The following is a 24526-nucleotide window of genomic DNA, read 5'->3' on the forward strand; positions in this document are numbered from 1 at the left end:
CACCCCCAACATATCACGCAAAATAGGCGCAAGTCGTCGAGTTGCGGAAAATCGCCACAAATACAATAGCCCTTGATTTTTCCCATCACAAGGAGTCCGATTGAGGTTTAACAACTTGTTATGGTTTGAGCTGGTTTTGACACAACCTTGCCGATCGTGTTGGTGATTGGCGCGTATCTCACGCACGACTTTCACTTCATTTTGCGTGCATCAAACAGCGTGAGCGATGTATATACTTTATTGTACATAGAGATAAAAAATACGAAGAACACAGTTACAGAGTAAATTAAATACAGCAAATTCGAACTTATCCCTGTATGGGATCTCTTCCAGTTAACCTTTGAGGAAATGAGTAGAACAGCAGTTACGATGAATGAATGACAAATACAAACAAAAGTGTACAATCACTGAAATTAATGAAATGCAAGTTTTGAATACACATTGATACAAATATACATAGATAGAAAAATAACCATAAAATGATGCATACATATATAAATACCTATAACATAAATTAAAAATAAATAAATATTCAATATATAATATAAAAAGTGGCGCTGACATAATCGGACAGACAGACGGACATGACGAATCTATAAGGGTTCCGTTTTTTGCCATTTGGCTACGGAACCCTAAAAAGATATGAAATGAGCGATTGTATTGTCGACGAATGGCGCCTATTTTGTGGGGCATACTCATTTGGACCTTCCAGCTTCCCTAGTTGAAGGAGCGCCCTTGTGAGCTTTCCGTTGATAACCGGATGGCTTGTTTGGCCTGTCTGCATTCAGTCTGGTTTGTCCGGTGTTCTTTATTTATTTTAAACTTTATTACACAATAAAAAGAAGTACAAATGGCGGACTCTACCAGTCAACCATAGGGCAAAACAGAAATTCTCGAATGAGGAGAAAAATAACCCAGAAAAAAATTACAGTAATTTTGTAAAACTATTTACAATTTTGGACATTCATAACATTATTTACAATGTATTTGTTATGTGTGTAGTTTCCCTGTGCGTGCCAGCAGCATTGAGCGTAACTCGTGAGCGATCGCAAAATAAGACCAAAACCGTATCAAGTTGTTGAATCTACATCGGCCCATCGGGCTCCTTGTTTTTTCCCACGACTATGCAAAATTTAGAAAGGAACATATTCAAGGCGGTCCGCTCTGATTCTGATATGATGCAGGATGTTAGTATGCGGTGTAAAGGAAATGGTAATTGTATCGACATAAATTTGATGACCTTGAATGGTCAATCTTAGAGCATTTAACATCCGCCGTCGCTTGCCCCTCTTAAAAACCTCGCCCAATGGTCCTTATTGCATGGACTGACGTTTATCTGACGCATACATTTCACGTGCCCCTCCCTCGCTAAAATCGGCATACTATTTGTACAGAAAAATACAGACAAGGCGTCTTCAATTGTTATACATTTATAATCGATACTATTTTGAACTAGTTGGGATATTTTTTATAGTTGTACACTATCCTTTTTTTATATTACAATTTTTTTATGTTTTTTTTTTACTTCATCACGAGCCTTTTCGACGCTAACGGAAAAAAGCGTTGTAAGGTTTGTATTTCCATTCTACAATAAAATGTTTTAATACTAAAAATTGTAGTGTATAACTGTGATAAAAGGGCCCGTGGATGGCTTTCGTTTAGACAAAACGAAAGAGAATTAAAATTAATAATACAGGTATGGGCAGGTATGGGTAAGACAGGTATGAACATTGTTGTGAATATCATCTCGCTTTGTGTGGTAATAGGTCACATCACAGCGGATGTCATTCCAGATCTAGAGAAGAGCCCAACTGTGGAAATACCTCCACCTTAAGCTGGCCATAGACACTAGGGTATGCCTGCGCAGTTTTGCCTGTACAATTCAACTGCACAGGTAAAGCTGTATAGGAAACTGCACAGTCGTATGCAACACACGCTCCGTTTACCTGTGCAGTTGATAAAACTGCGCAGGCATAACCTAGTGTATATGGCCAGCTTTACAGAAAACCGCAGCCAAATAACACTAGAACCTACTCATAGTGTTGTGTTCCTGCCGGTGAGTAGGGTTGTCAGAGCTCAACGAGGGTGCGGAGTCATAGGGTCGGCAAAGCGCATGTAACTCCTCTGGAGTTGCGGGCGTATATGGGCTATGGAGACTGCCTACCATCAGGCGGACTGTATGCTTGTTTGCCACTGACGTAGTATAAAAAAAGGTATATTCAATTATTATCGTAACACGTTATTATGATCCATGATTTACCTAATTCTTTACCTGTATTGTTTGTCAACATATACCTACTTGTTTATGGATAAGGGCCATAATGACGATATAAAATAAGAATCAAAGATAAAAACAATAAATTACATTATTATGAAGACAAAGGTTAGATATACAGGATTATACACGCACTAAGAAAAAAGTTTACCTACCCTTCAGTACTACTAGGTACTTTTACATCAGTTACAACAGTAAACATAATTAAAATCATAATGAAAAAAATATCATTCAACTTGGCCGTTATTTAAAAAAAAAAAACATAACAAAATAGTTAACGAAGTTATAAACAATGTTTAGTCAGGATCAATATATAAATGAAATATAATTCATATCACATTTAATTGCAACAAAAGGCACACAGTCCCAGCTAGCCTACACATACACATATTATTTTATCTTATTGATATTATACGTGAAAATGATTACAGCATATTATATTTTAAAACTACACTCCCATGTTAAAGTTATACAAAGTTATACGACGTTACACGGCATTAAACAACGTTGTTGAACTGCAGAGTGACGACGGTATATGAAGTGATGAGCCCAACGCACGCGGGAACCAGCGTCATATTGACGTTCACGGTGCCAAACGTTTTGATGTATATCGGTTGATTTAATATAACACGTAGAAACTTTAGTAGTTCAGTTTGTTCTGTATTCTCTGAAAATTATAATATCTACGTAGTTATAATATAAGTTATTTAACCAAGTAGAATAGTCGTTGAGGCTTTACTCAAGGTAGTAATAGTAGAATCGGCTAAAAGCTGCAAAATTGCATAGAGAAATTATGAATTAATTAAAAAGTAGCAAATTAAATTACACATGACTATGCCAAACAAACTATAAAAAAATATTATGTGGATATGAACCAAAGGTTTTGCAAGATATAATTTTACCTGTTTGTAAGCACGCTTGCAAGTGTAGCTGTTTCAAACATCGTGACAAATTTTCTGCGTTGTTCTGTAGATTTTGCGCCGATAGAGCAAAATTTATTACAATCGTGATGGAGAGTATAACAGCAACATACGTCGCAACAGCACTGACAACTTCAAGCGTCGAAGAATAACCCTTAAAAATAAAATTTGTGTAAACTCCTTGTATACTATCTTCATCGGATCGTTTCCATAATTTTTTCATACATTTATATATAAATGTATATATGTAGATATAAATGTAGTAATATAGATTAAGACCAGAGAAAAAAAAATAATTGGATGAGAAAAGCACTATTATTTGATTTTTGCGTCATTCCTACTTAATGGCTTTTTTATTAATAACATATGAACGACGTTAAAGAAAGGAAGAGATAATCATGGGTGACTATTACTTGCCTTGATTCCAATGCAGACAAATCTGTAAAATAATGCTATGTAATATGTAACAAATAAGAAGAGCAACCATGACATCTGCAAGAAACAATTGCGTGTTTTGTAAGTATTGATTACTAAGTACACTAGTATAATATTAAACTTGTTATAATTAATAATTATCAGTGTACCTGTATGCCGTAAATTTCGTTAAAAAGATTAGAACTTTTTTGTACTTTTGAATAGTTGAAAAGCCATTGGTCGAGATTTCTTGATAAGTTTTCAACGTCGTTTTCATCCTTCATTATTGTTACTCTCGCAACAGAATCATTGGCGTGTTCTTTTTTTATAGATCGTGTAATGCTCTGCAATTGCTCAGACATAGTGCACAGTGTGCAGGTTATAACTGCCAACTCGATGTGAAAGCGGAGATTAACTAACACCCTATTGATTACTAATAAAGTGCTAGTGGCGTCAATATAGTAGAACATATTGATTCTTACCACTGCTATTACGCAAATTGATATAAAATATCCGGACCAGAGATAAAATTCCAACTTTAGAGATGTGATCAGATTACTTCTATACACGCTGTCACTTTTGAATATAATATTATTAGTTTGTATATTGCCAATAAACCTCAAGTATGTTCTAGAGTAATAGCATGAAAGCAACATGGAACCAAATGATAGTGTGTTCGTCAGTATAAACTCTACAATACTGTTTATGGTTCCTATCCTCTGGATAATGAATATTACAAATATTGCTAAACTGAATTCGATCAACGATCTAAAAAATACAAATAACTTTCCTGGAATACTCCTCGTCACAAACCTTCGGCTAAAACCAAATATTTCTTCTATTTTCAATAATATTTGTAACCATTTTAGCTCCACAGTCATTTTCTATTAATTGTAATCAGTAAGTACTTATCCAATACTAACTCCGTCGAGGAACGCTAGTTAGTGGGTTTGTTAGTAATTTTGTTGATTGAATACTTCGAGTAAATGTAATTAATTTATCAGAGTACCTTCGATTTGAAAATAATTAGTTTACACATGTACCTAAGTATATTAATAAGACATGTTTGGACAACTTCGTTTATTGTACTTTAATTTTAATCTATTGTAATGCACTTTAATTTTCATAGCTCCGGTGGTTTTCTGTATAATTTTTCTTTTGACATGTTGTTTAATTTTATTATAATTTATGTGCATTTTTAATTTTTAATATGGACATATATATTAATTTGATATTGTTTTAATTTTTGTATTGTGTATGAGCATTTAGTAGCTTAGCCTGAAATAAATAATTTGAATTTTAAATTGCACATTTAAACTACGTTAATAACTACTTTATTTTCTTATAATCGTTTGGGTTTTAACCGTGAATTGTACAATAAAGTTTTACTGTAGGTAGTAGGTAATTATTTTATTAATTGTAGAAAAACACTATTAATTTGATAAAAAAAACTGCCACCTACACGCTGTGATAGGTACGTACAAAATTAAATAACTGCCGTTATTATTAAAACATTTAAACAGTTTTATAACAAAGAAAGTTATAGCTGTAATACAAAAAAAAATCTTGCTATATTATTCTAATCACAGAGATAATACTTCGGGCCATTTCAATAGTAGAGGTAATAAAATGGATTTAAAAAACGTCACTTTTAAAGCTACGACGATGTATAACGCAACGACAGAGAAGCATTACAATACACTTAAATGATTATGTCGTAATCATAGCAATAAGAAATTCTAATTACATTATCAAAATTATGTTGACTTGAGTCAATATTATCCTTCATAAAACTAATACTTTAGTTAAAACTAGTGGCGGTATTCTTCGCGAATGAGTCCGCCTTTAAAAAAAACTCAAAATACCGATTCTACAAAGATCTATATGAATACTGAGCCAGCTAACAAAACTTTGTCATGAGAATGTCAAGTTGGCACGTTGCACTCTACACGCATGTACATACCGTGCCCCCTCCATAGTAGTCGTCATAAAAATTATGTTATATGACATTGTTGAACTGAAGAGCAACGACAGTGTATGACGTTATTGCAGAGATACATGCGGGCACTAGGGCCTTATTGATATTGAGGGCACCAAAGCTTTCAACGTATATTGGTCGAGTTGAAATCACTCTAAATACTTGCATGAGTTTCTTTTGATCCGTGTTGTCTGGAAAAAAAAATACTTTATAATATTAAACACACCTTATTTATTTTAAGTAAATGAGATTTAATCTAAAAGAGAATATGTCGTTGTTTTTCGAGCGTTTTAAACTACCAGATTTTGTGGTTATATTTATCGAGAACGGGTCCTGAAAAAAAATCTGGTTATTACTAACCCAGGCTTTATTAGTTACTGTACAAGTGTACACGAACTGTGTATTTGAGTTTTGGGGGATTTTAATGAATGACGTCATGAGAGTGGTACATTTATTAACAATAGATCATTTCATTTTCCTTCAATTTAAAAATTACAATTTAGTAAGCAAACAAATAATCAAATATGCTTATTCAACTTATAAAATACCTGTATGTACGTACATATGTACGAGTAGTCGTTGTAAGCCACATTTTATTTTGTTGTCGTTAATTTGTAAGTTTTGCGCTCCCCTAGTAACCATATTTACAAGTATCAAGGAATACACTGTCAATATATAAAGCATTGTCACGCTGGCCCAGTCCCATCTTGAGGAAAAACCCTGTAAAAATTCAAACAAAATAAAAAGTTTCTTCCGAAATTTAATACAAAGAAAGTAGCATTTTACTTGTAAAGATAACTCAATTCAGTTCAGTCATTCAATACTTTAAAAATTGTTTGTACATTTAATGATAATTAAATATTTGCAAATGCTTATTGTTTATAAAAAAAGAGGATACTACCAACTCATGGCTGTCATAATCTGTCTGAGTATGAACATGAATATTATGTTTTGTCAAATGATGTAGGCAATATTATACACATTCCCTGTTAACTTATTCTGTAGTTAATGATACTAAACTTAAACACGATTATAAAATATTAAATCAAATACTTTAAAACAAATTGGAAAATAACTGAATAGTAAAAAAATATATATTTAATTCTAGCATAATTTACCTTGACTCCTACGACAGCAATATTATAAAATATCACAACGTAATGCGTAATGAATACGAAAATGCTCAAAGATATCTGTAAGAAATAATTAATATTTAGCTTCATCTGACATAATGTATAATTTTATTATGTTTTTGTCTCACTTTATTATTGGCTACTAACCTGAAATAAACTATATTTTATTAATTTATAATTTGTGACATATTCAATTTATAACTACCTGTATACCGTAGATTTCATTAAAAGTATCACAGCAAATTTTAATTTTCAAATAGTCTAGTCGCCATTCTTCTAATATATTTGTTAATTTTTTTCCTCCGTTACCATTCTCCAACACATTTTTAACGGAACGTTCAATGCACTGCAGTTGTTCAGCCAAAATGCAAAGTGTGACGTATTGAACTACACACTCAAGGTGAAATCGAAGACTGACCAGCACTTTATTTATCACTACTAACGAAACGGCATTGTACAAAATGCTATGAAAACATAACAACGGCATACCAAATGCGCAAGTTAACAACAAAAACCCGAACCACAAATATGTGCCTAGCTTTAAAGTATTATTCAAGCAGCCTCTATACACACTATCAACTTTGAATTTCATGTGAAAATTGCAAATAACGTCGAGGAACCTCAAAAACTGTTTGGAGTAGTAGATAGACAGCATTATAGAACCAAATACTAGCATATGCGTTAACGCAGTCTCCATAACAATGCTAGCACTATTTATTTTACATAAACAGTACAGTGATAAAGCGATTTCAACTAACATACGAATTATAACAAAAACTTTTACAGGAATAGCTAAAGTAACAAACTGTCTGCTAAAACCCAAAAAGGTTTCAAATTTTAATAGTATTCTAAACCATTTTAGTTCGATATTCATTTTTTAGTAATTACACGTTGGACAAAGACCACTATTGATTTCCAATTCAGCCCTCTAACTGGATGTACACGAAAAGTTGTTTTGACAATTCATTATTTTTCGATTTCATTAATTATAAGATATGTATCTATACTAAATAGAGTACCTTCTTTGACATTATTGAATGTTTTTTGTGTAAAAATATTAAAGTATATTACTATTTAGCCGATATCACCTTAATTTGGTTTTATTTGTACTATTATAGCTATCATCAAAATTACTTTTAATTTGGATAGGTATATATTAGTAGTGTGTAAAATAGAAAATCGATTGAAAATTTTAAATTATGTGTCTCCCACATAAAATTAAAACGCGAATGTTAAAGCAAAAAAGAAATATCAAATTTCGTCGCCGATTTCATTTATTAATCTACTCATATTGTAATGAACGTCGGCTAAGATCGTGTGGCTAATTTTTTTTATTGCAATAAGACACGGTTAAATACATTTTAAATTTAATGGTTAATTATATATTACGCTATATTGTAAAATATGCATTTTTCATTATACCAACAATTTAACAATACTCCAAGCATAAAATATTAATTTACGATACAAGTGCAGAAAATAGGAAATTCGCAACGAGTGGTGTTAAATCGACGACCAAAGGGAGTGTTTTAAATCGTCACGAGTTGCCAATTACCTATTCGCACGTGTATTGTACAACGTTTTACAGTACATATGGCTTTTTAAAGTTTCGACACATGCACGGAAAGTGCTCATTCCTCATGTACTGTAAAAAAACTTAAAAATGGTTTACTCAAGAAAAATGTGTCGATAAAGTTAATCAAGATTATACGCGCAAGAAAAAATGTTACCTACACTTCAGTACTACTACTTCTACGGAAATCAGAAATATTTATTGTGTAATCTATGTAGATACATGAAGTATAACTAGGTACATTCTTTGATGTGTATCAATATAAACATTACAATTTTAGCCTTTTCGGATATACAATTTATTTTATCTTAAACTTAGTTTTATTATTTTATCTTAAAGTAAAGTTATACAATTATTTTATGTTATAGATGACTTTGTTTATTAAAAGCTTTTTCAGCATCTTTTAAAAGTATTTCTTTTGTGGCATTTTATTTCGTTAGGCAGATGATTGAAAATATTAATAGCAGATATGGATGTATGTGTTAAGCTAGTACCTTAATGGCTCTCGGAAATATTGTATTTATATTGTGATCTGATATCTTTGCATGAACGTTTTGTGAAATATTTAAGGTGTTTTTTTTACAAATAGGCTTAATTCCAATATATAAATAGCGGTAAGTGAAATTTGTGAAAACTATCACGGTTTATGAGATACAGTCTGGTGACAGACGGACGGACGGACGGACAGCGGAGTCTCAGTAATAAGGTCCCGTGTAACCCTTTGGGTACGAAACCCTAAAAACTACACTCACGTCTTAAAAGTTATACAAAGTTATACGGCTTTACACGACATTATACAACATTGTTGAACTGTAGAGCGACGACGGTATATGACACGATAAGCCCAAAGCACGCGGGGACCAGCGTCATATTGACGCTCACGGCGCCAAATGTTTTGATATATATCGGTTGATTTATTACAACACGTAGAAGCTTCAGTAGTTCCTTTTGTTCTGCATTATCTGAAAATCATTATACCGGGTCAGGTATTATATTGATCAACAACAATTAGAAGTAACAAAGTGGTTTTGTACAAGTTAGCATTCAAACTTTAAAAAGTTGCTGAAATGTTGCTATATTTAAAGGGGTAAAAGAAATTAATTAAAGCCAAAAAGGAGCAACAGCAAACTTTAATTTTTTTTAAATTAAAGTTCTAAGCATTAAATATTCGCAGTTTCATGTTTCTTGACTGCTAAGCCAAAAATGGCTTGTTTACAGCTGAGTTGAGTTCGGACTAACGCACTATTTATGTATGTTATAATATTATATACGTTACATTATTGTTATTCTTTATGAAAATAAATTCATGGTTATTAGATGATAACAAGTTTTTTTTATATCTTCAGTTGATTCAGGATTAATTTGGTATAAATCTTGTAAATGTTTCGGAAGGCTGTTTAGTATTTTTGGAAGTAAGTAATAGTTGGTTCTTATACCGTACTTAATATCTCGTCTCGAAAGCCTTGCTGTGGGAATAAGATAAGGTAAGAAAATTAAACGAAATTATTGTCTTACAAACGTTAATACAAACTAACTATTGCCTTAAGGACGTTTTGTAGCTACATACTTAAAGGTTCTAAATGTATCACTTGTATTATTTCACAATAAACCAAACTTGACACAATTTGACTTGAAAAAAAGCTCAGTGGTAAGCTGGACCGTCTTAAAAGGTCCCGTATCGGAGCACCTTTCCAAAGTTTGTAGTTTTAGTGTGCCAGTTTTACATATCACTTGTTATTATTAACTTCAAAGTTGTTCTCAAATGTCACAAGATTATCTATAATTTTGGTTATATTTATAACGTGACAACCCCATATACAGATAATCAAAAAGTGCATTCAGATGCAGTTCGTTCGGGACAACGTTAAAACTATTTAAATGAGAAAGAGATGTTTTATTTTACATTATTAATTAAATTTATTTAAAATGGTCAAAAAATTACTACGTTTATTATATAATTATATGCTAAACACACCATTTTGTTAATAAACCGTTAGGCAGTGCTGCCCGAAAGTTAATTAGAATTGACCAATAACCATTACAAATTGAACCGTAAACGGTAACGAACGGTTACAGAAATTTACAGTTCAATTTGTAATGGTTATTGGTTAATTCTAATTAAGGTTCGGCCAACACTGCCGTTAGGAACTGCGTTATATTAAAAATGAACGTCAATCTTAACATTTTGTAGGTACCAAACGTTATACACTTTGTAATATTACCTTTTCGTAAGCACGCTTGTAATTGTAGTTGTTTCAAACATCGTGACAAATTTTCCGCGTTGTTCTGCAGATTTTGCGCCGATCGTGTAAAATTTATTACAATTATGATGGAGAGCAAAACAGCAACATACATCGCAATACCACTGACAACTTCAAGCGTCGAAGAATAACCCTTGAAAGCAACAGTTAAATAATTATAAATGTTATAGGAAAATATATATAGATCGACCTTCTCCCACATAACACAAGCCTTATTGCTTGTGTTATGGGTATTAGATGGCAATATATGTAATATAAAAAAGTATAAATATTTTTTCATAGATATATTATTCAGAGTTGCCAATTATATACGGAAGATAAAGTCTGGATTATTTCTGTGGGGCTATCTAAAATGACGTGTCTATGCGGACAAGCTGATGAAATTTAAATAGTTAAAATCGACCATCCGACACTAATTTACTGTGATAACGATGAAAATGTGCTCGAATATGCCGAAAATTGCAATGATAAGGGCTCACATTTGCCTGCTGTTACTGGTGGACATTTGTTAGAATTATGTTCCGCATGTATTAGCCAATTCTGGATAATATATTTTTAAAACAATACTTAATAATTTTTGAACTTGATATAGTGAAAATGTATAAACATAATGTATCATTCTTATTTGCCCATCCTATATGACCACGAGAGTCAAGTTCCTCCTCCTCATGCATTCTTTTGCCGATGAAGTCAACAACGACGCATATTCTTAATATTGAACTCGGATATCATTGTACAGAAATTATTTGTATTCATCATGCCTAGTTGATTTTGAAACTAATATTTATTTTTGCTATTACAAATTAGATAGGAGCCTAGTTAGTGGGTACATAAAAACTGTTTTTGGAAAATATTACAATTAGTAAAAAAATACTGTTTTCTTTTTCTTAGATTCGTAACCACACAATTTCCCAGCTTGATGTCAAATTTCAACGTGCTAGGTCACCTAGAAGTGGGATAGGTTTTTGATGTCAATGAGAAAAATTTCGATTATTTGATGTTTGTATCTTAATAACCGGTTGAGCTATATTCATGAAATATGGGGTTCTAGTTAGCCTTAAGTATCTTAATAAATTAACCGATTTTCATATGTCTGTGTTTAATAGAATTTAAGTGGTTTAAAAGTGACTCCAAAAGGTTCGTGTAATATAATATAACACACGGCCGCTGCGTCGCCAGTTTTCTTGAATTTGGCTTGACACGCTACCATGTACCACGCTAACACTTTGTAATCGGATTATATCGCGTATAATGACATTAAAAGAACACTGTAAAGGGTTCAAACCGTCGGGCTGTATTTTAAATTCATCATCCGCGATTTAATTCAATTTCATAGTTTTTTTCATGAGTAGCTATTCTGGTAACCGAAAACTATTTTATATAGGTATTAATACTTATTTATAACCAGAGCAAACACCCATAGCTCAGGAACAAATATTTGTAATGATCACACAAATAAATCCCAGGATTCGAACCCGGGAGCTCCTGCTTCGTAATCTTCGTATATAATAAAGGTATACTACCGACTAGGCTAGGAGTAAAGTTGTGTAAACCCTTTACATATTAACTTGTTAAGATTAATGGAAACAAACACATTATCATTAATATTTTTAAGGCCAATGTTTCAATTTATACTATAAACTAAGACCAGAGAAAATTTTGATAGTTAGATTCGAAAAGCACTTAGTAAGGTAATTTTTAGGATATAATCATTGATTTCTGCGTGAGATATCACACCTTGATGGTTTTTTAATTTATAAAAAATAACGATGTAAAAGAAAGTGATAAAACATAACAGGTTAATATTACTTGCCTTGATCTCTCTGCAGACAAATCTGTAAAATAATGTTATGTAATGTGTAATAAATAATAAGAGTAACCATGACATCTGAAAAAATATAGGAGGTTTAGTAAGTTTCAGTTATTAAATGCATCAGAATTACATACATATATAAAACTTCTTATAAATAATAATGACATTCGAGTACCTGTATGCCGTAAATTTCGTTAAAAATATTGGAACATTTTTTAACATTTGAATAGTTGAAAAGCCATTGGTCGACATTTTTGATTAAGCCTTCGACGTCGTTATCATCCTTAACTAATGTTTTTCTAGCAGGAGAATCAATGGCGTGTTCTTTTTTTATAGATCGTGTTATGCTCTGCAATTGCTCAGACATAGTGCAGAGTGTGCAGGTTATAACTGCCAACTCGATGTGGAAACGGAGGTTAACTAGTACTTTATTTATAAAAAACATTATAGTGCCTTCAATATGGTAGAACATATTGATGTTTATCGTTGCTATTACGCAAATTGATATAAAATATCCGAACCAGATATAAACTTCCAACTTTAGAGATATGATTAGATTATTACTATACACGCTGTCACTTTTGAATATAATATTATTAGTCTGTATATTACTAATAAATCTCAAGAAAGTTTTAGAGTAATAGCATGACAGCAACAACGAACCAAATGAGAGTGTGTTCGTCAATATAAACTCTGCAATACTGTTTAATGTTTTTTTCTTCTGGAGAACAAATATTGCTAAAACGAATTCGACCAACACTCTTAAAAATACAGATAACTTTCCAGGAATACTCCACGTAACAAAGGTCCGGCTAAAACCAAAAAATTCTTCTATTTTTAAAAATATTTCTAACCACTTTAGCACTGTCATTTTTTATGAACTCTAATCAGCAACTACACCGTTACTGTCGGAGAAATAGTGATAGTCATGACGCAGTTTCCTTATAATTGTTTTTATTACTACCTAATTTAGTTAATTGAATACTTCAAAGATACAAACAATACAATTCATTAATCAGAGCAAATTGAAAGGAACAATGTCATGTAAATTTGTTTATCTTTATTTTTGACGATTACGTTGGAGTGGGTGCGATAGGTAATACCTATACGCGTTTAAAGTAAAAATACTTACAGTAAATTACTTTTTATTTAGCTAGGTGACGTGCATGATAGAATATCGATTGAAAAATTAGCCTCACCCCACATCACTTTAAAACGTGACTGTGTATGTTAACAATTCAACAAATAATTATTAAAGCAGATATGTAAGTTATTTATTTATCAACACCCACATAGTTTCAGGAATGTAGCAATTGTCTATAACTCGCTATCGCGAGAAGACACTGTTGGCCAACTGGGCGAGATATCCTTATTTCTCAACAATTTACAATACAATACAATACAATACAATACAAATCATCTTTATTGCACAACCTCAGAACAAAAATACATGGAAACACATATAATACATGAAGATAGAGGTAAACAACAGGCGGCCTTATCGCTACAGAGCGATCTCTTCCAGACAACCTTTAGGTAGTGGAGAAATGAAACTTTTAATTTAACTAATTAGGAGATGCAAAAAACTAAATTAAAATTAAATAGCAGTAGAGACAATACCTTTAAAATTTAAGTCTACAACAGTAAGACAATGCTACTTACATAATTATATACCTACATATATACATATATACAATACTATATAATTCTATTTCCACTAATACATGAATTAAAACAAACACTTTTACAGGAATAGCTAAAGTGACAAACTGTCTGCTAAAACTCAAAAAAAATTTTTTAACAAAAAACCAGTTTAATTCAATATTCATTTTTAACTAATTATACCTTGGACAAAGACCACTATTGACTCTTAACTCAGCCCTCGAACTGGAAATACATAAAAAGTTTATTTTGACAATTTATTATGTTTTGATGTAATTCATTAAAAGATATGAATGAACTGTTTGTATAGAGTGCATTTGTTGACATGATTGAATATTTTTTGTGTAAAAATATTAAAGTATATTACAATCTAGCCGCCATTGCCCCTATTGAATTATTTGTACTGTCGCTATAATCAAAATTATTATAATTTGGCTAGTTCCGAATACTACTACTAGTAAAGTGTATTGAAAAATAAGGACTACATGTTTCCCATCACGTTGAAGCCCCTTTGACACTTAAATGAAACGTAAGGGGTACACCGAGCGGATGCTGTCCTTGTCCGTGTCATGGAACAAACGCAGAGACAGCACCACCCAGGGTGTAAAGGCTATTAGTCGTTGATTGAATCTAAAATGTACTGCTCTATTGGGTAAAAGCGATGGACTAAACACTATGGGATAAAAAACCGGACGCATCATAAAACGGTATCCATATTTATTTCTGACAGATGCTGACTCGGCCCCACAAGATAGGCTCCGACATCTAGGATAGCTCAAGGGCAACAAGGTGTAAGCGGCTTAGGGGTATTGAGAGGTGTGCGCCGCTTTCACTGTGCCAACACGCGTCTTATGCATGTTTCACTTCCACCCCTGGAGCGGCTGGAGTATATAGCTCTAACGACTCCACTCTGGACGGCCAGGCAAGATAAGCTAGAGGCAGATAATCCTGACTCACCAACCTACCCTCCTTCGGGTGGCAGAACTCTACAGGAGCACTCGGATACGTGGGGTCGCTACTCCCTAAGTCACAAGCTGCCCTGTGTTTTGATTACGTTTTATTATTATTTTACTAACTTATTACAGTTTTGACACGAAGATAACTTTTGTATATGTAATTTAAAAATCATTATAAGCTTTAATAGAAACGGTGTTTAGCTGTCAAATCACTTCTTATAACAATTTATCTTTCGAAATAAAAATGCATTGTAACACTTTCTATTGGTATTTACTATAAAGTCGGCGTATAAACTGTAGAACATATTTTATTTTAAAAATACGCTCCGATTTAAAAAGCTCTTCAAAATTTAATGACGTTACACAAACACACACATTATTACAAAAGACATTTAATATCTACCCTAGACATTCACGTGTTTCGAGTTGATTCAGGTATCTTATTTCTTTCATCATAATACATAGATACTAGTGATGACGCATCGGTATCTACGGTCGCCAAACCCGTTGTCTTAACAGCAATGCATAAATCGTCTGCAATAGACGAAAAGGCCTGTGATTAATGATAACAATATATTAAAACTCCGATACACTTCGATTAAAAGTTATACAACGTTACACGACATTATACGACGTTGTTGAACTGTAGAGCGACGACGGTATATGACATGATAAGCCCAAAGCACGCGGGGACCAGAGACATATTGACGTTCACGGCGCCAAACGCTTTGATGTATATCGGTTGATTTAATATAACACGTAGAATCTGCAGTACTTCCTTTTGTTTTGCATTATCTGAAAATAATTAATACCTAGTTATAATATTGATCAGTCATTTAAATAAGCGTATCAATGAGGCTTTACTCAAGTTAGTATTACTATTACAGATTCTGATTCTGATTACTAGAATCATTTTGTCAAACAATCGTTATCGTAATACCTACGTTACAGGATATTTGTGCTTGTGTTTAAATGCTAATGTTAATAATAATATTATTCGGTTTCTCTCTCTGCGGCTCTGACCACATTTTGTAAGTGTTTTTATATTTTGCTATTATATATAAATTATTAAAAAAGCGCTGATGGCTTAGCGGTAAGAGCGTGCGACTTGCAATCCGGAGGTCGCGGGTTCAAACCCTGGCTCGTACCAATGAGTTTTTCGGAACTTATGTACGAAATATCATTTGATATTTACCAGTCGCTTTTCGGTGAAGGAAAACATCGTGAGGAAACCGGACTAATCCCAACAAGGCCTAGTTTACCCTCTGGGTTGGAAGGTCAGATGGCAGTCGCTTTCGTAAAAACTAGTGCCTAGGCCAAACCTTGGGATTAGTTGTCAAGCGGACCCCAGACTCCTACGAGCCGTGGCAAAATGCCGGGACAACGCGAGGAAGAAGAAGGATATATAAATTATTAAAAAAACCTAATCTCAGATGTTCAATGAATACAGAGAATAATAACATTAGTAATAAACGTTCAACTAAAATAGAAAATGGATAAAGAGGCATAATAAACCTTAGGAGGGAAAGTATAAAAAGGGAAAAAGTTTTTCCACTTTTAAATATTTTCCATTTTCCATGATTTTTTAGTATGTTATTGACACAATAAAAAACTAGGTTTATAGGTTTTCCTTTTTTAATTTCTAAGAGTAATATAGATATAACTATATATTTTAAGTGAAACCTATAAATCTAGAATCTATTATGCTGAAGCTATCGACATAAAAATCAAAGTGATTTGTTAAGATTTAGTTAAGGAAAACATTTTCTCCCGGAATAGAATTTCATAGAAAAAGTACCGTTATTTCGCTAGGCTCGCAAAGACATTCTTCCCTCTTAAACTAAGTGCGTGCCTTATTAATTACGATCGACGTAGGTTTAACATCCACAGTAGTACCAAACGTTATGCACTTAGTAATTTTACCTGTTTGTAAGCACGCGTGTAAGTGTAGTTGCTTCAAACTGCGTGACAAATTGTCCGCGTTGTTCTGTAGATTTTGCGCCGATCGAGTAAGATTTATTAAAATTGTGATGGACAGCAAAACCGCAACAGATATCATTATAGCACCGGCAACTTCAAGTTTCGAAGAATAACCCTTAAAAGTAACAGTTAAATAAAAAAGTGTGTGACTTCCACGACAGTCTTTCGGTTGGAACGAAATTTATTACTTTTGATAAACGTAGTATATTATTGATTTACAAATACAAAAAAAAACTTATTCCCAAAATAATAATTATCGAAACTGCTCACAAAATTTCATTAGCACACTCGCTTTGTCAATAAAAGTATGAAATCCAAGTCCAAAAAAATACAAAAAGTTATATCTGCATACACGTCCGGGGATCAAACTCGGATCGTCGCTGTTACCACCTGTTTCTAATCGGCAGTTGCTGCGCCTCGGTAGGATATACGAAAGTCGGTGAAAAGTGAGGTAGGCTTACTTATTTTCGAGAAATAATTTAAACAAAAGAGGGCCGTGACGGAGAAATCTTATTTTCACTTTTTTTCGGCTATGTAAGAATATCCCCCTCTACCAGAAGTGGGGATGATGTTTTTTTTTTCAGTTCAACCCTATACTTTGAGGTGTCGTTAGATATGTCTTTTAACACTAGGTGTTTTCACGAATCATTATTTGATAAACGAAATATTTTTGGAAAAAAGTCGTTCTGTAAGGAGAAATATATGTTTCCCCCTCTACTTCCCCTAACTTCTGAACCATGGAGCCATAAAATATGAAAAATATCATGAAAGTAGAGCTTAGTAACGACTTTCGAGGAAAACTATAGCAAACGTGATCGGTCTAGCCGTTTTCGAGTTTTTGCAAAAAGTCTATTTTGATGGACGGGTAACTACGGAACTCTACACTGAGCACGGCCCGACATGCTCTGACCGTTTTTTTTTATATTTGGTCAGCAGGTGACTAAGCTTGATATTCTAAAGTAAAAATTTGAGTTATGATGAACAATTACGTCTATTCTTAGTCTCTTTGTTAGCTTTAACACCCTGTCGATCCTAAAGTATTTATTTTAGAGTAAAATTAAAAATAACCAAATTTGTTGGAAATTTTATGGTAAGACTTTAGACCCAGGAAATTATAAAGCTATTTGTAAAAATATTCAGGATATGAGCAAAAATCTGAAAAAAAGGACCTTCAATCCCCCCCCCCCCCCTCTCTACATTCTCAGCACAACCCGTAGACTTAGTATGTTCATTTGGACCCCACAAGGTAGAATTTGCTCATATTAGGGTTAATTTTCTTGAGCTATTAACAGAAAATAAAGAATATAACAGGTAATTTTTACTTACCTTGATCCCTCTGCAGACAAATCTATATAATAATCCTATGTAATATGTAACAAATAAGAACAGCAACCATGAAATCTGCCAAAAACAATAAAGGCTATTGTAATTATGAAGAAGTTGCACTAATATTACTAATATTAAACTTGTTATAATTTATAATGTTATTAGAGTACCTGTATGCCGTAAATTTCGTTAAAAAGATTGGAACTTTTTTTTACTTTTAAATAGTTAAGAAGCCATTGGTCGAGATTTCTTGATAAGTTTTCAATGTCGTTTTCATCCTTTATTATTGTTACTCTCGCAACAGAATCAATGGCGTGTTCTTTTGTTATAGATCGTGTAATGCTCTGCAATTGCTCAGACATAGTGCAGAGTGTGCAGGTTATAACTGCCAACTCGATGTGGAAGCGGATATAAACGAACACCCTATTGATCACTAATACTATATTAGGAAAGCAAGTGGCTGCAATATGGCATAACATATTTATTCGTATTATTACTATTGCGCACATTGATATAAAATATCCAAACCAGAGATAAACTTCCAACTTTAGAGATGTGATCAGATTACTTTTGTAAACACTGTCACTTTTGAATATAGCATTATTAGTCTGTATATTGCCAATAAATCTCAAGAATGTTTTAGAGTAATAGCATGACAGCAATATGGAACCAAATGATAGTGTGTTCATCAATATAAACTCTGCAATATTGTTTATTATTTCTTTCCTCTGAATAACAAATATTGCTAAAACGAATTCGACCAACAATCTTAAAAATACAGATAACTTTCCAGGAGTACTCCACGTGACAAATCTCCGGCTAAAACCGAAGATTTCTTCTATTTTGAATAATATTTGTAACCACTTAAGCTCCACAATCATTTTTTTAATGAATTCTAATCAGTACTCGAAAGTACCCGATACTAACACCATCGAGGAAGTAGTGTTAGTGATGACGCAGTTTTTAAATATATTTTTTTATTACTAATTTAGTTAATTGACTACTTCAAAGAAATAAAAATATACAATTAATCAGAGCGATTTGAAGAAACAATGTCATATCACGTCGTTTATCTTTATTTTTGACGACTTCGATGGTGGGGATACGGTAAATATTAATAGCGATTAGGGTAAAAATATTAGAGTAGATTACAACCCATCAACAACATAGATGTGAAATGAGAGCCAAGTTCAATAGATAGTACAAGTATATGCATTATTGTTGACTTTCCCGATAAAAGAATTGAGATCATGGGTGCCAAGGTCTATGTAGATTTTTCTTGGTATGACCGCCAACCGCTCCCTTCTTGCCGCCGCGAAATAGAGTGGCGCTCGTGCATAATTGATATTTGAGTGTTATCGATAAAAATGTATGGATATAGTGTGTATTGAAGTCATTATTTTTATTTATTTTTGACCTAATGTAGTATACTTATTAATTTTAATTAAAAATCGAGTAGGTACGGCAAAGAAAAAACTGTTTTCATTACAATTATATATTACATTGTAGTTTATACCTATAAGTATATTTTAGTCAGGTTCTTAGCAACTAATCGAATAACTCCAGTAGGTATAATCAAATTTGTTCATGCTTGCTAAAATACAATTTAACAATAGGTATATTTTTTTAATATTATTTGACTTCACGTTTAATTTTTTCCTTATTATTTGTTATTATTTTTTCCTGCACCAACATACACAAATGTCTCTGTTTGACCCAATAGTTACTTGTAGAGAATGCCTTTTGGCATTAAGTTCGCCATTTGTACATTTTTCTTTATGTGTGCAATAAAGTTTAAATAAATAAATATAAATAAATAATTTAACATAATTTGCTTTCGCAGTTCTTCATAACTCTATGTGATAATCGGATTCTGGTGACGATATATGCTATAATAAAGTAGGTTCATGAAAAAATAACTACTAAGCAAAAATAAATTGTAACTATTGTTTTAGTTTCACCCTGATTTTTACTCCCTTTTGTGAAGTACAATCCAGGCGAGTGCTCGCGTCTAACGACAACCCCAAAGTAAACAATTTAAACAAACAGTAAATAAAATCGTTACTAAAATTTAAACCAATTATATAACGTTATGATAAGCATAAAACTTTCGAATCATGGTACTTTTTATTTATTAAAAGCTTTGTATTACATTTTTTATAAGTAAAAACCTTTGTGGCAGAATTTATAGATCGACTAATATACCTTACTCGTACCTTGAAAATCTTAGCTCGCAAATAAGGTCAAATAATTAAAAGAATATAAATTAAGTCAAGGGCAATTATTTCTTAAAACGTTTTAATGTCAAAACAATAAGGTCATGTTCGGAACATATAAATTATCGATAGCTGTGACTTTATCGACTTTTCCTCCCTCTAGTGCCGCCACTCTCGTCTCATACTCCGTGCGGCTTAACCAATCACAGCGCGTGAGTTGGTTGTCTGGCCACGTCCTCAATGATGTGGTGGGGGACAGTTGGAGACAACGAGACTCATTGAAATTATGCTTCGTTATAAATCTCCTTACTTCTTATATCTGTAGCAGGACATGTAGGGTAGAAGTAGGACGGGGTTAGATTGCACAGATTTTCGAACGATACACTAGATTTTTAAGCACGTGTGTGAATTTCTCGGCGTCATTGTGAAACTAAGTAGGTTTTTTTTATTATTATAAGTAGTGACCTTTACATCAATACCTTAAAACTAGCATACAGTTTTAAATATATAACTTAAAATTAAAAATACACATTACGGCTGAAACTTGACAACTTTGAACAAAAAACGGCTGGAACTTGACAACTTTGAACAAAAAACGGCTGAATCTTGACAACTTTGAACAAAAACGGTTGGAACTCGACAACAATGTTGAACACATTAAAAGACGTTGTTTGACTGAAGAGCAACGACGGTGTATGATGCCACGAGCATAAAGCATGCGGGGATAAGCTTCATATTCACGGTGATGGCGCCAAACGCTTCTAGTTTTATCGGTCGCATCAAAACTATCCACAATAAATGATTCACCATTTTGTGCTCGTTTTTATCTGGAAACAAAATATAATATCGATGAGAAAATTATCTATAAAACGCTTTCTTAATTAACTACAAAATAGTAGGTTGGAACGAAGAATATTAATTAAAACAATAAGAAAACATTTTTGTACAAACTGAAACTGATACGCTTAGCTCGAGCACTACAGCATAGCAGCGAGCAGGTACAGCACCAACGATCATGATACGCGACGGAGATACGATGCGGAAAAATGATATGAAATGTGGACCCAGCTACCTTCAGTTTGCAAGACGAGAAGCTCCAAACAGCGAGTCAGTTCTCTAGCACTTTTCTGTATTCTCTGCGCTGAACGGGCCGTTGCAGTCACCATTGTTATTGAAAACGTCACTGTCGCAAAATATGGCAGGGATATAATAAAGTTATGATGATCCTATGGCAGTAAATAGCAAAGTTATAGAACTTAAAATAGACTTATATTTGTTAATTTATATTGAAGTTAAGTTACATATTAGGTACATACTATAAGGTTTGACACCACTGCGGAGTAAAATATCGTAATATAGCGTATAGCGATAATACAAAATGAAGATGCTAGCTGTAACATACAATACCTAATTTAAATCAAACATTCTATAAAATCAACAATATTAGATAACTTGTGAAGCTGCATATACTTGCCTGTAAGCCAAAAATTTCATTAAAAAACACAGTACTTTTTTTTACATTCTTATAATTTTGTAGCCATTTCTCTAAATGAATTAGTAGTGTTGTCTCGCTATCATCAAAACAGTGTAATTTATTTTTAACAGATCTTACTATGCATCGTAGCTGTTCAGATATTATATTAAATGTGTAATAAAGAAAATTGTATTCAAAATGAAAACGCAAATTATTTATCGACTTACTAAAAACTAATAAAATATTCTTTTCTTCATCATTAATTGTTACAAAGTTAACATCGAAAAGTTCAGACGACGTTAAAGTTAAACAATATAGAACTATATATACACACGATTGAGCAAGTGCAATTTTAAAATACGAACTCAAATGATCAGAATATACTTTGTCGTTTTTGAAATCCACGAGGATATCATTACCCTTTAAACAGCCAAGAAATTTTAAGAAAGATTTAGAATAATAGCAAGATAATGACAAACAAAATATAGCATTCATTTGAGTCAAGAACACATAGATCTTTGTATAATTTGGGAATATGATACATATACTGTATAAGCATAAAGATAATTGTAAAAAATGACAGCCAAAGCAATCGTTTTTCCCAGCGAGCTAAGCTGGCAAATATTTCTGAAGACACCGAATATATTTTCAATTAACAAGAGTATTTTAAAAGACTTATGTCCAATATTCATTGCGATATGTGGACGAACATTAACGTTTCGCTTATTGATGTGTCGTGAATGGTAACGTCGCTGAAGTAGTCTTCAACAAATATGAATGTAGATAAGTACGCTATAATCGGAATAAAACTAATGTATTATTCAAAATAATACTTGTGATAAATAAGGAACTAAGGCTTTAGCAGATTAAAACACATATCTTCGAATGTATTGGAAGTTAACCTACTTTAAATAATAATAAACAGGGCTCGAAGAAATCATGCCGATGACGTCAAGCCACTCATAGGATGATTTGAAATAGTATTTTTATTTTTCAGGTGTTTCTCAGAGCGTTTCTACCGCTGTCAGTCAGATCAGTTTTGGTTATTTTGAACAACAGATATGAAAATATCAGATGTGATATCGTTACTCCTGAGGTGACTCTGACCCTCCGGTAGCTTACAGTCCCCTGTTCGCATTTATGTCGAAGTTCCCCAAGATTTATATACCATTTTTGGTTACAGTAAACTATTAGTACCTTTCTTATTTCAAATAAAAAAACTGACCCAACAATCTTCTAGAACTTCATCATAAAATTGGGCAGGGGACTGTCAGCAGTTGAAACGCTGTGAGAAACGCCCATGGAGTGAGCACTCTAAGTTTGTTTATACCTCTATGCCTACAGTAACAAGTTTCGTGAGATTATTTTATTCAAGACATCACCCTGTCACCTAAATTTCATGGAATTAATTACGATTATTTTGTTAGTTAGTGCGACATGTCACACGGGTGGTTTAAATACAAACATCATCCTGTGTGCAAAATTACGTCACTTTTGCGTCCTCCGCATGATTTGTTCGAGCCCTGATAATAAAATAAGGCCCGAGAATTTTAAGACCGTCGCAGACAATATTTTTGTCGCCATACCTTTGGCCTTTGATCTATTAAATGGCGCCACTTTTTGATATTTTAACAAATTTGATACATATCAGTGAAAGAATAAGGATCAAAGTCAAATGGCGTTCTAAAAGTTTTAATCATGTGTCGAAAGATGGCAGTAAATTTACGTGGTTACAAAGTTTTCTTTGACAACACACATCTATTTTAAAATTCTCTTTAGATAATGTTGTTGTTGTATTAGAATTTGCTTTATCAAGAAAGTACGGTAAATATTCCTGAACACATTAATAAATATGTGAAAATATTTATTAAACCAGAAAACAGCCAGTGAAAAAGTTCTTAGTTTACAAAAAAAGTAAAAAAAGAAATTAGCCAAGAAGAATGAAAAATTTTTCAGACTGGTTAAGACTTGAACCCAGAATACGAAGCTTTACCTCCTGCGTTGAGATAACCACCAATATTTGAGATGTTAGCAAGACCATTAAATAAATAGAGATATAATTCGAGTTGATTGGCCACCGTCCTTCATTCTCAACCTCGTGAACAATTGCGTAGCAACTGAACCCCCTGTGTGTCGATTGATTTATTGTAATAATAAAAACAATATATATTTAATACACATTTATTTTCTTATGTATAGACGGATAGACGGACACCGCGCATGATTTAATGAAAGTTATCCTTAATATACAATCTACTAGGGCCATGTCTATTAGCAATAACTTTTGTCCGTGTTGACACTGCAGGACTAGCCTGAAATTTAATAAAATCGTGGTCAATATTCTACCGCAACACTACACAGTTAATTACCATCCAGTTTAAGTACAGTCAAAAGATGTAAACAAACAAAATGAAAGTCGCTTGTGACCTCATACTATTATAACATAAGACACGGATTAAATCTTTTTACTGTACTTTCTTTCTCACCTATAAATGATTATACATACAATAAAAAAAACATACTCCAGTATAATAAATTCAGCCTA

The 24526-nt window shown here is 32.8% G+C and overlaps 3 protein-coding genes across 3 annotated transcripts; all 3 read right to left on the reverse strand.

Annotated features, from left to right (window-relative positions):
- Positions 1-2676: 2676 nt before the first annotated feature.
- Positions 2677-4891, reverse strand: LOC133525295 (uncharacterized). Its single transcript, XM_061861581.1, has 4 exons — positions 3780-4891; positions 3123-3481; positions 2988-3013; positions 2677-2942 (listed from the first exon to the last, which is right to left on the reverse strand). Exons 1-4 carry the CDS (start codon positions 4488-4490, stop codon positions 2773-2775), a joined length of 1266 nt encoding a protein of 421 aa, XP_061717565.1. The 5' UTR covers positions 4491-4891; the 3' UTR covers positions 2677-2772.
- A 3740-nt stretch (positions 4892-8631) lies between these two features.
- On the reverse strand, positions 8632-13766 carry LOC133525296 (uncharacterized). The gene is made up of 2 exons (XM_061861583.1): positions 12531-13766; positions 8632-9259 (listed from the first exon to the last, which is right to left on the reverse strand). Exons 1-2 carry the CDS (start codon positions 13236-13238, stop codon positions 9086-9088), a joined length of 882 nt encoding a protein of 293 aa, XP_061717567.1. The 5' UTR covers positions 13239-13766; the 3' UTR covers positions 8632-9085.
- Positions 13767-15424: 1658 nt separating this feature from the next.
- On the reverse strand, positions 15425-17822 carry LOC133525297 (uncharacterized). The gene is made up of 2 exons (XM_061861584.1): positions 16834-17822; positions 15425-15780 (listed from the first exon to the last, which is right to left on the reverse strand). Exons 1-2 carry the CDS (start codon positions 17042-17044, stop codon positions 15611-15613), a joined length of 381 nt encoding a protein of 126 aa, XP_061717568.1. The 5' UTR covers positions 17045-17822; the 3' UTR covers positions 15425-15610.
- Positions 17823-24526: the final 6704 nt, after the last annotated feature.

Source organism: Cydia pomonella, chromosome 14 (genome assembly GCF_033807575.1).
Source record: "Cydia pomonella isolate Wapato2018A chromosome 14, ilCydPomo1, whole genome shotgun sequence".
Classification (NCBI taxonomy): domain Eukaryota; kingdom Metazoa; phylum Arthropoda; class Insecta; order Lepidoptera; family Tortricidae; genus Cydia; species Cydia pomonella.